Source organism: Aythya ferina (genome assembly GCF_964211825.1).
Source record: "Aythya ferina genome assembly, chromosome: 2".
Classification (NCBI taxonomy): Eukaryota; Metazoa; Chordata; class Aves; order Anseriformes; family Anatidae; genus Aythya; species Aythya ferina.
The window spans coordinates 61,336,738-61,352,546 of NC_140297.1; the positions used below are offsets into that span (position 1 = coordinate 61,336,738).

A 15,809-nucleotide genomic window follows, 5' to 3' on the forward strand; every position below is an offset into this window, starting at 1 on the left:
CTTCTAAATATACAGCTGGGTTATTTAACTTTATAGTCTGTGCTGATGAGCATAGCAAGACTTTTTTAAGTTTTATTTTAATAAGATATGACCGAGACTATTAATGCTGAAAAGAGTAACTTTCAGTAAGCATATATAAAATGAACCCAGCAATCCTCTCTAACTGCCCATTACTTATATAGAGACTACCTTGCCAAAGCTACTTTGCACGCTAAGCTGACTGTATATCCACACTGCCTGGGCTGCAGCAAGGCGCCTGTGTTCAACAAGCCATACAAATTTGAAGATATTAGTTAACTGAAGCACTCTCCAGGCTGTACTTATGTGTAAGTTGGATGCATCTTCTGGATCAAACCACCTGCAACATTGCTAGTCAATGTACACTTGGCAAAGAGGCACAGTCCAAAACACTGCATTGACATGTCAAGGTGAGCATGATGCTGTAACCAGTATGACCCTGAAAATTAGATGCAACAATACCGCGCAGTAGAGTTGTGATGCCATCCCAACATGGACACCAGGCAGTTGTTGATCAGATAACTGCTACTGGGCTTGACAAGACTACAGTAACACCTGGAACATGACTGCTTACAAGTTTGGGCCATTTTGGGTCAGACGAAAGCCCTAAAACATGCAGAAATCACAGATTTAGATGTAGAGCTTAGGGATATGGTTTAGTGGAGGGCTGTTAGCGTTAGGTTGGAGGTTGGACTCGATGACCTTGAGGTCTCTTCCAACCTAGAAAATTCTGTAATTCTGTAATTCTGATTTGGTCAGTGACACTAACATAAATGAAGTGCTCGTGTCATTCACCCCAGAAAAATCATCAAGAGCTGCACAACCTGACACCATCCTCCAGCAGGTGCACAAACTGACATCATCCTCCTACACACACAATGGCAATCCCATGGACATTCCCAATCCAGCTGAGCATAGCTTTGTCAGAAAGCAACTGTTAATTGCTAAACTGAGTACAAGGCAGATGGCACACACCTGCATGCTCCGACAACTGTGTTGTGGCTACAGGAACAGGCTGGTGCCAAGCTAAGAAGGCCACAGGGTAATGTGAATTTGGTGCAGACAGAGGATGATGACCACCCTCTCCTGATGGATTGGGAAGCCCATCTCGGAGCTGGTGCTATTCCAGACTTTCTGACAGCTCATTTAGCCCACAGCCCAGTCCTGCAAATCCTATCCTACCAGGGGATGCTGGAGTCACTCAGCCAGAAACAACATGATGTGACAGACCTTGGTTCAGTAGGAATGGCAAAAATAGTGACATAAAATTGGCACAGGAGCTAGATCCCTGCATGTCAGCCAGCTGGCTATGCATGACCACAAGGAGATCACGTCAGCTCTCCTACCTGCAGCTCTGGGTTCCCCAAGTCCCTTACAAAACAGCTGAACTATGCTGCCATTCCTTCTTGCTAGTAACATCACAATGAAATATATCTGCCACTTGTCATTAGAACACAGACTGTGAGGACACTGGGCAGAGCTGCTCATAAAGGTGGCAGTGAGGTGGCCCTTGGGTCTGCGTGGTTCGGGGAAGACAGATACGGCACAAATGCTATCAGAGACCTGGCAGACTGAAGTCAAGTACTGTGAACCTAGATGCAATGGTCTAGCCAGAGCAACAGCCAGGAGTGCATACCCTGAAAATTACACATACATAGCCCTAAAAGGCCAGCATTTCATCCCACGGTTCAATAAAGCCAGAATTTATCTTAATGTGGTTACATAGCAAACCTGTTTCTTCCACTCTCCCCAGAAAATCTCATTAAAAAAAAAAAAAAAAAAAAAAAGAGGCAGAGATGGTTGTTCACGTTATGTTTCAAATTCTGAGTGAAGCTATCTTTTGGTCCTTTGATTCTAGCACCTACTTCCCTTAAATTCTCCAGTGTATGAAGACACTCAAAACACAAACAGAGGCATGGCTGATTTCCAACTCTCTCTCCATCCAAAACACATTCAATTAGGTAGTGCTATTAACCTTGTGACATCTTAGTCACATTAGATGTATCCTAGTACACTTCCACTAAAATCAGAGACTCTAAAAATGCATGACAAAAACTGGCAGAGAACCTGGCCGCAAATCCAATCAATGCCATATGTGGACCAACAAAACAAAACTAAACAATCAACTAACAAACAAACTAAAAGAATGCCGGCTAACAAAAATAAGTATTTCACACGTAGTTCCCAATACTGTCTGGGAAGAGACGAACATTTGAATTGAGATGACTTTACCTTTGACAAGACTAAAAAAGATAATTGTATTTTGGACATCCAATGGACAAATTCAGCAACTGGAAGTTTAAAGAAAGAGTGCAATCATTTTCTTTTCTATCATTTCATCTGACCTCTGTGGCAGAGGACATATATTAGAAAAATCTCCTGTGGAGTATCGTAGGCCAAGTTCTCTCCTGAAATCAGCATTAGTAGAGAGTACTGCTTAAAAATAGATAACACGTTAGTCTGGTAGCTCTGAGAACATAAATATTTAAACAATATATTTAAGACCAAAAGAAAACTTGGCAGCCCCGCCCCCCCCAACCCCCCCCCCAAAAAACAACAACAACAAAAAACTAAAACAAAACAAAACAAAAAACACCTCTGCAGAGGCAACAAGCAGTAGCAGTAACCTCTGCTCCAGGCTTTGATTCAAGTCAGATCAAAGTGTTCAGCTGATCCTGGAAGTGAACTAAAGATTACTAATGCTACATGTACCCTAAGACCATTACCCAACTCACAATGAACCGACAAAAAAGTTTTCACCAGTTCTTTATGCATATTGCCTCTGTCATTCACACTTCCTTCCCCTTCACAAAGAAAATTTGTTCAGACAAAAGTAAATTACATTAGAGGATCTGTATCAGTATCTGATTTAGATGAATTTCTTCTTTTCTATCATCTATATGAGCTGTGAACTCAGTGTCACTTTATTTAGATGACTGGGAGATGAAGCTTGCTTTTTAATGAACTTCACTATGGAAGACTCAATTCACAAAATACAAAGTTTACATAGGAAAAAAAAAAAAGTTCTAAAATGTTATTCTAATTCTTTTCAAACACAGATGGAGAAATTCTCCAGAGAAAAATCCCAGCTGTGAATCTGCATTGCAGACCTCTACTACATACTGACGTCAGAGGGAGTTCCATGCAGCAGATGTGTGCAGACTACACAACAAAAATCTGCAATGCAGATAAGCGATCCGCAATGCAGATTAGACACTAGGATTTTACTCAGGGCGATAACTCACCTTCACCCTTCCCACTATGGAATCACAAGAAGGCTGAGTCTAGAGGTCATCTAGACCAACCTCCCCCACTCAAAGCAGGGTCTACTACAGAGGGTTACCCAGGGCTGCCTCTAGTCATGTTTTGAATACCTCCAATGATGGAGACTCCACAATCTCTCTGGACAACCTGTACCAATCTTCAGTGTGTATACACCCTTCAGAGTATATGTATGTATGTATGTATGTATATATATATATATATATATATATAAAGTTTTTATTCTGTTTAAATTTTGTTTTCTTGTATTTCATTTTTTGCCCTCTGCCCCTTGTCCTGTCATTGGGCACTACTGAGAAGAGGCTGGCTCCTTCTCATGTATTCCCTCCTGTCAGGTATTTGTACTAAAAAGCTTTTCCCAAGCCTTCTCTCTTCCAGGATGATCATTACAGCATTCCTAGCATCCCTTTATACATCAGATACTCCAGTCTTTTAATCATCTTCTTGGTCCTTTCCTGGTCCTTTTCACTGCACTATATCCATGTATCTCTTGCAGCGGGGTGTCTTGATCTGGATACAGCACTCCAGTACTGAAAAGAGGGGATGCTTGACCTGCAGGCAGTGTTCTTCCTACTGTAGCCCAGGAGGCTGGTGGCCTTTCTTGCTGCAATAACACATGGCTGGCTCATGGTCTGATTTGGCATCCACCAGGACAGCAAGATTTTTTTCAGCAAAGCTTCTTCCCAGCCAGGTGGCCCCCTGCACGTACTGGTGCATGGGGATGTTCCTCTACAAGTGCAGGACTTGGTACTTCACTTCACTGAACTGCATGAAGTTCTTATCAGCCCAATTCTCCAGTCTGTTGACGTCCTTCTAGATGGCAGCACACCTATCTGATCTACCAAACATTCCACCAAGGTTTCTTTTCATTTGTGAACTTGCTGAGGGTACACTGTGCCCCATCATGTAGGTCATAGATGTTAAACAGCATAAATCATAGTGCTGTAAGCCGTAACACAGCCATGCTGGAAAAATGATCTTCAGAAAATACAGTGAATTGATTTGTAGTATTATAAACTTTTCATTAATTATTGTACAACTGTTTAAAAAAAAAAAAAAAAAAGAAAAAAAGAAATATAGAACAATAAATCTGAGGTTAACCTCAAGTCAGAAAAAAAAAAAAAAAAAGTTTATTGAAGAATAACATGGCTGGCAGTACAAAACCAGGGATTCTGCTGATACCAGGGAGTAATTTGTGTAAAAAATTAGAGCAGTTTTGCTAGCACAAGAGCCAATATGTCAGAATAATATAATTATTGAGAATATATAATGAATTACAAGGATAAACATGCTAAGTACAATTTGTTTCTGAGAACCAATACAATGGACAAATAACTAAACCTCAAGCAACACACTAAAAATCTACATTTCAGGTCATTCCCTGCCAAAACCTTTCTACTCACAAAATGTTTTGGCTACATTAAAGTCAAATAGCAGCAGAGCAAACATGTAAATTGTTAAAGGGTGTAACAATTTCAAGTCTGTAAGCTTCACAGTTTTTGTGAAACGTCTTTTTTGTGAACATTCCTTACTCAGGAAATTTGCTGCCTCCAGCCCATGCCACTCTAATTAATATTATTTGATAGCACTGCTAATGATTAAGCAAAATCACTCTGCCAAGTTCATCAGATTTATAACATGAATCAAAAACTATGCAAATTTCAGTTTATGAGTATAGTTTTGAAATATAAAACTACATACTCAGCTGCAGTAAATCAGTAAAAGTCCACTGAAGTCAATCGAGTTTTATGCCAATTCACACTAAATTTGGCTCACAGTATTTACACTTCTACACTTTTTTTTTTTTTTTTTTACTCAAGTACTGCTGATATAGCAGGTAATTATATTATGAGCAACTTTAAAACGATTCACGGGAAGTGAAGAAGCCCTCCAAGCGAGGTACAGCGCCAGAAGAAGAATCCAATTTTCTCAACATCACATCTTCAGGATGGATATTACTTTATTATGAATAATAAACTTATGTTCAGAATTAGGGCAGACTTAATTAAAACTGCTACAAGAACCTAGTAGGATAACAAACCATCTCAATTCAGGACAAAATACTATTGATGACAATCATATGACAAAATTGATCTTGAGGTGCAAAGTACTGAGAATAGAAATGTTATCTCAATCTTAAAAGCTGCAACTGCAAATGCTCTAACTGTTCTAAATGATGCTTGCATGCACCATTTAGAAAGAAGGAAAATAAACTTCTGATAGTTTTCCTTTTTCCAGTGTTACTTAAACCACTTAGTGGTCTGGCCTTTTTCAGCTGAGATGGGAGAAAATTTGCTCCGACAAGGAGCCGTAGTAAACTAAGTGCTCACATAAAAGAAGATGCATGTACAACAGAAGGAATCTCAGGGAACAAATGAGTACCCAAAACCCGTATTCTCAGGGCAATTTCCACATCTGAAATGAAGGCCTTTTGACCAAAAGAACATAGAAAAAAAGATTCTATCACAGCAAGATCAGCACTGATATCACAAATTTAGAATACAGACCTGGTTTCAAGACAACTTCTGTCAATTTGTAAAGTTTAGATCAATTTATAAAGTTCAGATGGAAACCAAGTAACACGTGATAGTTTTAGCAGTCTTGCCGTGAACACTTCTGTAGCTTCAGATCCAAAAATTATTGGAACTAAAAATAAATGTCCCAATCTGCAAACTACAGACACCGAGGCTCTGACATCAGCAAGTGCCGAGTACTCAGATGGATAGTGCGATAATTTCCAAATGAGACCTTTCTATTACATAAAGTAGTTTCTAGAAATTGCCAGCAGGCAGCTTAACATGCAAATACCAGATAAAGAACAGCCATTAGAAAGTTATGTGGGTAAAGAGTGTTGACAGTTTGCAGCAGCTTCACTTACCTAGATGTTGCTAATATGTCTGCAAAATCGCTGGCAGGCCAGGTTGTGAATTTGTAGCAAAAGAATTTGGGGCAAAATATGGCAGTTACCAAAAATAATTTTGCATGGGGTAATAACTGACAGGATAAAACCTTCATAAGAAACCACTGAATCAAAAAGTGAGAAACAGAGTAGGGGGTGATAACAGGTGACTCCAAGAAACAAGAGCAACCCCTAGTCTGGCATTAATAGCATTCCTCTGGAGGGATGACACCCGCAACAGGTATGGGTATTTCCAGTATTTCCCAGATAGATATTTAGCATAGATTCTTTCTTGGGTTTCATCAAAGTCTGAAACTTATATTTCAATAGGTAAATTGCTAGTATTTTCCCTATGCAGGATACAGTTCTCTCTCCAGATCTGATCGTCATACTCAATTAACTGGAGTTAAAGTATCCCCTTTTTTTCTCCTTCAATGCTTTTCACATTAAGAAGAAATGCCTTCAAAGCTTTTCACATTGAGAAGAAATGCAGGACATTAGTAGAGATTAAGCTTTTATCCAATAGCTTAAGATTATTCTGGGCAATTTCATAATTGATGTTGTTATTCACTTCAAAATATTCCTGAATTTTTACTTACAAGTTTTGTGGTCTCAAAACAAAGCCAAATCTGTCCATTACTGGATTGAATATGGAGGGTGTTTCACCACCTCCTTTAGAAAAACATCACAGTACAACACACCATTCAACTTCATTGCTGTCAGCCAGGCATTTAAAAGCAGGGGAAACCGTACAGGAATTTCCTTTAAATGTTTTTTTACGTTTCTGTTTACCCAAATTATAGAACTTAAGATAACACTTCAGCAAATGATTAGTCAAAGACTTATCTCTGTTCATCACACAGTGACTGTCAAGAGTAAGAAAGCCACTATCCCATTTTCTCATTGGGAATGAGGCATATACTGACTTAGCAAACAGTCCTAGGGCAGAAGCAGGGCAAAAAGCAAGTATTGCTGGCTTTTGCCAGTGATTCAAACCTCCCCTTGCCAACAAGCCACCCAACAGCCTTCCAGAAATAAGCATGTTTAAATTCCACTTGTTTTCAACTGTTGTTTGTAACTGTTGTTGTTTGTATGTTTGTTTTCCCCCAATAAATTCATTTATTTACATAAGTACCTTTGGAAGGAAAGCTTTCAGTGGTGATAAAACTTTAGGATACGGTTTCATGCTTGGTTGAGGCTGATCTGAAGCCAGGCTATTGCCGATAGTGGCAGTCCTGTTCTCTGAACTGAATTATTCCTGCATTTATTTGTAGCCAAACAATCACTATAAAACAGGAAGTAGGGACATGCTGCCAGCCACAGGGGGAGAAACAGCTCTTGGGCTGGCTTACACTAGTTGTGAAATCACATCCTAAATCCCACGTAGCCATCCTTGACCCTTGTCACGTTATTTATAGCCCATTCCATTGGTCTCCACATGCAAGAATCAACAAGCAAGAAACTCCAAACAATTCATACAGCACCGTGACACTGCCCCCACTAATTTCACCTCCAGAAGCAGCCAGCTGTTTGCGAAGTCTTAATTTAATAACAGGATGAGCAACTTGTGGCCCACAGGAAGTGTACAGACTACCAGAACAGTAAAACTTTCCCAGAGCCCATGTCCCCTCCTCCCAAGTGCCCTTCAAGTACAGACCACAGGCTGGAAGAATAGGCCAGGTAGCCACCAGCCCTTTTCCAGTGCTATTTTTCCTGAAAGCCCAGCTCTCTTTCGTTAAGTGAAAGAGTCCATTAGATTCAGTTTGCATCCAGAAACCCCAGACCTCTGCACATGCACAGAAAGACTATGCCAGGTGTAACCCCAGAGCAGGAGGGAGGGAGTCATGGTACATAGATCACTTCATCTTCTAGAATAAGATACGTACTTTCATGAAATAGGAACTAAGTACCACTGAGATGCCTACCATACTGTTAAATGCAGGTGAATTTGATCAATAGCTTAAGAAGTAGTTAATGGGAAAGCTAATATAAGGACTAATATAAGGACTATAAGGATGTTGCAAGGCTGTGCAGGGACAAAATTAGAAAGGCCAAAGCTCATCTGGAGCTCAGAGTTTATTATAATACAAGATTCAGGTGATGTATGCCAAGTAGATATGCTAAGCCAGTCCTCCAAGTAGGACTGCTTTACTACCAGAACCTTGATCATCCAAAGAACTGTAGCTCAAAGTCCTGTTCCCATTTTGGAAGTGGGTTTGTTCCCTACCTTTAGATCCTACAGCTGTGTTAGGACACCTACAGTGCATCTGAATTTCTCAACTTGGGCCTTTTGATGTATCTGATATTTACAGGGACAGAATAACTAGGCTTTGCTTGTCATCAATAATACATCTATCCTGTGAGGAACAAGACAACTATAATGTCAAAAAAAAAAAAAAAGAAAAAAAAAAAGTCAATTTCTCTTTCAACTGTGTGAAAAAAATACCTTCCTCCTGGACCCATGTGGATATATGTGAAGGGAGAGAGAATGCAGCCTTTGAATGGTAACTGGTATAAATCTTTATCCTCTGATCATTCCCCCTCTGACTCATAAATCTCAATCTACCAAGAAATGAATGCATAGCTCTCTCAAAGCCTAACACACACCTAGAAAGAAGGCACAATTAAAAGAAGAGAGAAGAGATGAATGATGTGGGAGCCATTTCCTTAATGAACAGAGCACTTTTCACTTCCTATTCATCCTAGTGAGTATCAATAAATAACAGGAATAAGCAACAGGTTTGAATAGAACACAGATGAATTTAAATTTAATGCAAGTAAAGTGCCTTATAATAAGTCTGGATTGAGAAAAATGTTGAGAAGGGTGGTTTTCAGAGACACTGCTTACATTTTAATGGTTAGCAAGACCTGGATATGCTGTAGGTGGGTATAAAAAATAATGAGAGTGTTTTTCATGCTTCCAGCCTTGCACAGGATTTATTTTTTTTAACCAAGTTAAGGCAAGTGAGTCTTATCGCTCCTTTTTGTGTTTTGAAAACTAAAAAATATAAATACAAGAATAAAATCAAAATTAAAAAGCAGACAGTAAAGAAATACTGAGATCTAGACATGTATTTGTGGGACAGAAGAAAGAACTTTATTCTCCATCTGTGGTCATGGTCATGAGCTCTCCTACACAGCATTCACTCCCTCTCTGATTTTCAGGCCCCACACACAGCTTAGATAGCTGCAACCAAGCTTTGGTGCCACTCAGAGAGTCAAAACACAGCCAATGGAGGAGCCCCCAAGTCGTCCCTTTCCACCACATGACTGCAGGTGGGTTCTTGCTATGACTCAGAAAAAGTAGAGGAGAAGGAAGGCTCCTACCCCTATTCCCACTGATGCCACCTTTACCTAAGGGATTGAGCCTTGTGGTGCTGTGACTGAAATTTTCACCTTTGGAGCACAGCAGTAGCACCTCTATCCTGTGGAGCAACTAGCCAGTAGCTGACAGGAGCATGAGTTAACATCACCCACAAATAAGCCAGAAGTACAAGAAGATTAGCTGCCAACGTGATTTAAGATTCTCAAGTCAGAACAGAAGCAGATAAGGAAAGCAAAGCAAATTGTCCTTGGAAAGATAAAGTTTGGATCTGATGAAGAAAACACAGCTACCAAGGTAGGCAAGGTACCGAGTCAAAATGAAAGCAGGAAATATTTTGAAAGGTGATAAAAATTAAGAACCCATGCAAGCACTGGGCTCAAAAGTATTCTCATCTTGAAGGAACTGAATCTTCCACTCTGGTTCCCAGGACATATGGCCTATCAAATGGTGAGACCTTTGTAATAGAAAATACATATCACACCTCCTAGTTCATTTCATCTACATAGGTATTTAGTGAGGCTTGTCTGATGTAGGGTGGATGGTTTTAGTCTCACATCCCGATTTATCACTCCAGAAAACACTCCCGCCTGGAGTCCCCACCAGATGGACAGATCTGGCTGGATTAGTCTGCAGTTACAGAACAATGTTAGCTGTCTCAAAGATGCTGGACCTGGATGGTGGGCTGCACTGAACCTTTTGTCTTAGAAGAGCAACTCCAGTTCTTCCCTTGACCTTCCCATCACCCTGTACTGCAGGAACTCTCCTGCCATAAGATCCAGCATGGTTCTTAACGTTGCCACTACTCCATAAGCACCGTCACAGTCATGCCCCAGTGCAGTGTCCCTGATCTCCAGACTCAAAATAATGCTGTCTCTCCTGTACACCAAAACCAAATGAACTGAGAAGAATCATGACAACTTGGGCCCATCAAATTTTCAGCCTGGAGTATCACTCCCTTGGTGACTTGGTTCAATCCAGGTAGCAGCCTGGGGACAAATGCAGCAGTTTCTATTATATTATATATATATAATAATATACAATATATAATAATTATTATATATATATATAATATTATTATGTGTATAATATTTCTATTATATATATTGTATTCTCAATAGAAAAACACTTTCATAAACTTCCAGGTTGTATTTGGAGAACAGCACCCAGACCTGTCTCGTTTCTCTGCTCCCCATGATGGATGCTGGCCCAGCATTACCAAAGCATTTTCTTGGGGGGTGCTGCCAGGGAGCAGGGCACAGAAGCTAAATCAAGCTGTGAAGTTACCACATGGTCACTTCTAGGGTTCATTAATTAAGCAACATTAAGTCTACCAATACCAACCTCAACACTGGTCATTGCTGGAACCTAGCAGATCAAGAAGCAGATCTAGGAGAGAGTTTCTGAGTCACAAGCTCCAGCATCAGTAACTGCTGGCATCTCCAGGCAACATTCAGATCCCAGCAGCCTTGACAAAGGCACAGGTCCACCATCTAATAGCCCTGGGCATCAATCCACAGCCAATGATTTTACATATATAAATGCTGATACATGCACAGCTATTTAAAAAGAAAATATTCACAGTAATTGTGAAGTATGAGCCAAGCTAATCATTTATACATGTAATTGTTTGCTTTTTTTTTTTTTTTTTTTTTTTTTAATTCTCAGAAGGGGATAATCCTACATTCTCCATGTTTCCACCATATTTTAATTAGCATCTCCTCTGTTTTTACTAGAGGAAAGGAGTAAATACCAGTAAGAATGGATTTTAGAATCCATAATTTAAGCACTGCAGTAGTATAACTTGAAAAGGCATAAAATTACTTATGACTAGTTGCTCAACACAGTACTGCAAACAAGGTACTGCAGACTCTTGCAATTCTCTCTTTAGAGAGGTCCTTAATCTTGTTTAGACCAATCTCTTGAGTTTGTTCTTGGTATCGTCAGAAAGGAGGCATTAAAAAATGTAGAAGAAACAAGACCATCAGAACAGATTTTGATTAAGGAGAGATCATGCACTATACTGATTTGGGGTGTAGAGAAGGGGTTGGTTTGGTTTTGGTTTTGTTTGTTTTGCTTTATATCGTAAAGATGGTTTACTACTGCAGGAAAAGTAGGACTAGAAAGATTGAACTAATCACATTTCTCCTTTTATGTTTAAATGCATTTCAATCTCATACCTGGATGATGAACAAAATCAAATATAAATCTCCTAATTTTCCAAGCTGCAGAACAATAAGTACTGCACAGTAGAAAACAAGATCTAATACCAGGGGTGGCAACTGGGATTTCATACTGATTACATGTATTCACATAAAAAGAGATGCAATCACAAGGAAGCGTGACTCATTTGACACTGGAGAGACATTTTCTTTTTAACTATGCATGAAAGGGATAGTACTGCCATATACTGCTCTAACAGCAGTGAATCAGAAGTAGTTGCTGAATTTCATGGTTTCTAGCAGTCACATTAGAAAACAGGGTCTGGTCTTTCCTGCCATGAATTCAGTTCATACAATCACAACCTTGCCCTCCATTGACCCCAGGATTCAACCACCAGATTAGTAATTAGGACACTCTGGACTTGAAAACTTTTTAAGCACATTTCATTCCTTAAAATGCAATGGGTTATCTAGGTCTTCCGCGTGTGTCTAGAAAACAAGATATAAGGGAAGCCTGTAACTGGCAGACAATCACTGGCACCCACGTGTACCAATTACACTCTGTCAAAGATGTACTTGAAGATCATTACCCACAGAAAACTCTGATGAATCAAGTATGTAAATCATGCAAAAAAAATGCTACTGCTTCCTAAATCCCAGCTTACACCATAGTACCAACAAGATCCCAAAGCGAATAAAAACACAAAAGTGTTTTTATTTTCTTGTGCCTTCAGACAGTAACTGCAAAGTACTCTTATCTTCAGCTCCTGTGCATTGCTTAGACAGACAGGACTACTTTTCTTTGTAAAGCTAGACAATTTTCTTCATAACAATTTACTTCATAACAACCATCTGTTTGGATTTCCTTCTATAAAAGTCTAAACAATGCCACATTGTACAGTAATTTTTATACAGATGAAATGCAAAGGTTCTCTAATGTTTCTAAAGCCATTTACACTACATTAGCAAAACTATTTTGCTAAATTACATTTTCCAATTCATCAGTCCTTATTATGCTATTTACAAGCTCACTTCTTCCAAGAGTCACCCTTACACAGATAATCAAATCATACCATTTGAAATGCTGTGACATTATTTTGTCATATAAAATGGTTGGAATTATCTTGATGACGGCAACGTAAGGATTGCTGCTGCCCAGAATTTGTTATGAGAAATGAAAGCTAAAAAGAGCACTTGAACTAGATTTCAAATACCAGAATCAAAAAGTGTTTAAAAGTCATTAAATATCACAGGTCATTATAAAAGGAGGATACAGGTTCTGGAACATTTGTCCTGAATCATTTCAATAGAAATATTAAGGAACTATATTAAGGGCTATAAGATTACAGGATTTATATAACCTGACATAAACTGACTTGATGGTTGTGGTTTTTTTTTTAACATAAAACACTATAAACAATATATCAAATTACTACCTAATATAATAAATATAATAACTTAATAAATAAATACCTTCAAAATAATGTTTATATGAAGTCTGAAATAAGTTTGACAGACTGAGGTATAAGAAAAATACTTCAGCACAGAAAAATTTATCCAAAGCAAAAATCACTTTTTGCTTTCACACATGTCGATTATAAAAGAAAACTAGAACACAGGTTGTTTTTTTTCAACATAAAAAAAGAAAAAAAAAAAAAAAAAAAAAAAACAACTCCAAAAGCAGTTGGAAAAATCAAAATCTGCCACAAACTTTTTTCTGGGCACACCAATTTTCATGTTTTCGTCAAAAATCCACCACATGCACATAGCTTCTCCATTTTACTTTATTTTGTGAAAATTATTTTCAGAAAACGTGTCAAGAAACATCTGACAACTATACATCCACATGATTAAATGAGAAGAAAACCCAGCAATTGATATATCTCATACTTTACAACAGCAGCAATTGCTTGCTTGCAAGCCCCTACCTAGCATCCTTCTCCTGGACAAAATAAATTAATGCTAGACAGTTCTCAAGACATTACATCAACAGAAAGGTTTGACACTCCCTTGCATCAGTAAAGTACATCATCTGACCTAAAGTACAAGCTTTCATCACTAAAGCACTTTCAAATGAAACAATATCAATCTTCAAAGACATTTCCATATAATGAGCTGCCTTTGTTGACCATTTTCAGTAATTACAGTATTTGTATCTTTCTTTTCCATAATACTTTAAGACGGCTGAGAAAAAGAGATGTGTCCAGTCAGTATTATTTATGGACCTCTTTTTTCACTCCTGTTCCATACAAAGCTAAGCAGCATTGCAGAATCTGTAAGTATTGATTTCTCCCACCAAAATCACACTATAGACAACCTTAGAAATATCCTCTCAACCATAAACAAAGTAAACTCATATCATCAGACCTGAAAGATGTTTTCACCAATGCCTCAGGACTGTCCACTGGTGGTAGCTCATCTGCTAAGATTTCCTCAGGAGGTCTCGGGTCACTGATGATGGTGGGCTTTGGCCTTTCCTTGAGGTTGCCAGTCAGCCCACCAATAATGGTGTTCCACAAACAGTTTTGTGATTTAGATCCTGCAGAAACAGAGAGAGAAGGAAAATGAACTCTTAGACCAGTAATTCAACAGTCTAGAAAACAAAGATATCTTTCTCTGCTATCTTTCTCCCTTTGCATCATCAGATTTTGGGATTATGCCTGAAAACCTGAAATAAAGCTCAAAGTGCACTAACATTTGGTCATTTTAAAATCCAAGACTGTAATGCCTCTGCACTGGTTTTGGCTGGGATAGAGTCAGTTTTCTTCATAGCAACTCACATGGTACTGTGTTTTGGATTTGTGACCAAAACAGCATTGATAACACAGACATCTTAGTTGTTGCTGAGCTGTACTTAGAGGGCGTCAAGGTCTTTTATGCTTCCTCACACTGCTCCACCAGTAAGTGGGCTAAGGGTGCACAAGAAGCTGGGAAGGATCACAGCCACAAAATCTGACCCAGGCTGACCAAAGGGATATTCCATACCACACGATGTCCTGTTCAGCAATAAAAGATGAGGGGAAGGAATAAGAAATGATGGATATTTGGAGGTGCAGTGTTTGTCTTCGCAAGTAACTGTTACACATGACAAAGCCCTCCTTTCCTGGAAATAGCTTAACACCTGACTTGCCCGTGAAAAGTCATGAGTGAATTCCATATTTCGCTTTGCTGGTTTTTGCTTGCTTTGTGCAGTTTTTGCTTTACCTAATAAACCCTGTCTCAACCCACAAGCTTTCTCACTTCTATCTCTCCCATCCCACTGGCAGGGAGTGAGCTGTGTGGGGCTTTGCTGCCTACTAGAGTCAAGACACAACAACCACCCATAACAAGATCTGGTTGCAGACCAAGAAGCTTTCATGTGTCAACAAAAAAGCTTCCTCTTCGCATTATATTTGAATTAGAGCTTAGCATGTATTGTCATTGCAATATTTAAATGAAAGAAAAAAAAAAGTACCAAATAGATTCAAAATTAATTGTTGACTTTCATTGACTCAAGTTAATAATGGTTAAATTAAAGATTAAGTATATCACTGAAGGACTAGTACTAGAAAACATAATTGCTTTCTGTTGAAACTTCAGCTTTTTTCAATAGACATTCAAATGCCAAAATATTGCTATGGATGTTCTTTTTACATTTATTTAGAAGTGTCACCAGGTGCCTTGTGCTTGTCATTCACAAAATCCATTCTTGTCTAGAAATGTAGTTCCACTGACAAAGTACAATTAGCACCCTTCAGTCAGATCTCTCTTCCCTGCCTTTCAAGAAGAGTATACACAACTTATATTTCATAAAATTTAAAAAAGCATATTTCATATTTCCAAAAGTCTTCTGAATAAGTTAGGCACTTCTGAAAACCCCTGTGATATTGCCATACAGACCACCTGTATCATAGTCTAACTTTAAAGCATTATAGAATATATATGGGCAAGTTAGCAGCTTTCAAGAGCAGCTAAGTACTGAAATCCTGATTTCAGTTAACAGACTTCCCACAACAGAAGTGCCATGAGCATTAAGCTTACTGGATTCCAATGTAATAAGATGTACCAGCTCTTCTGGTAGTCCTTCTCTATGAACATTTTATATGCAAAACAAACAAACAAAATATTCTGACAAATGGAATATTTC

The 15,809-nt window shown here is 38.7% G+C and overlaps 1 protein-coding gene across 6 annotated transcripts in view; it reads right to left on the bottom strand.

The window, feature by feature from the left end:
* Nucleotides 1-15,809, bottom strand: part of PDE1C (phosphodiesterase 1C) — a 369,737-nt gene that overhangs the window by 251,381 nt on the left and 102,547 nt on the right. For all 6 annotated transcript variants that reach the window (XM_084509312.1, XM_084509305.1, XM_084509314.1 and 3 more), the window contains one exon: nt 14,051-14,222. In XM_084509312.1, coding sequence (XP_084365438.1) covers nt 14,051-14,222 — 172 coding nt within the window. The remainder of the gene's footprint in view (nt 1-14,050; nt 14,223-15,809) is intronic.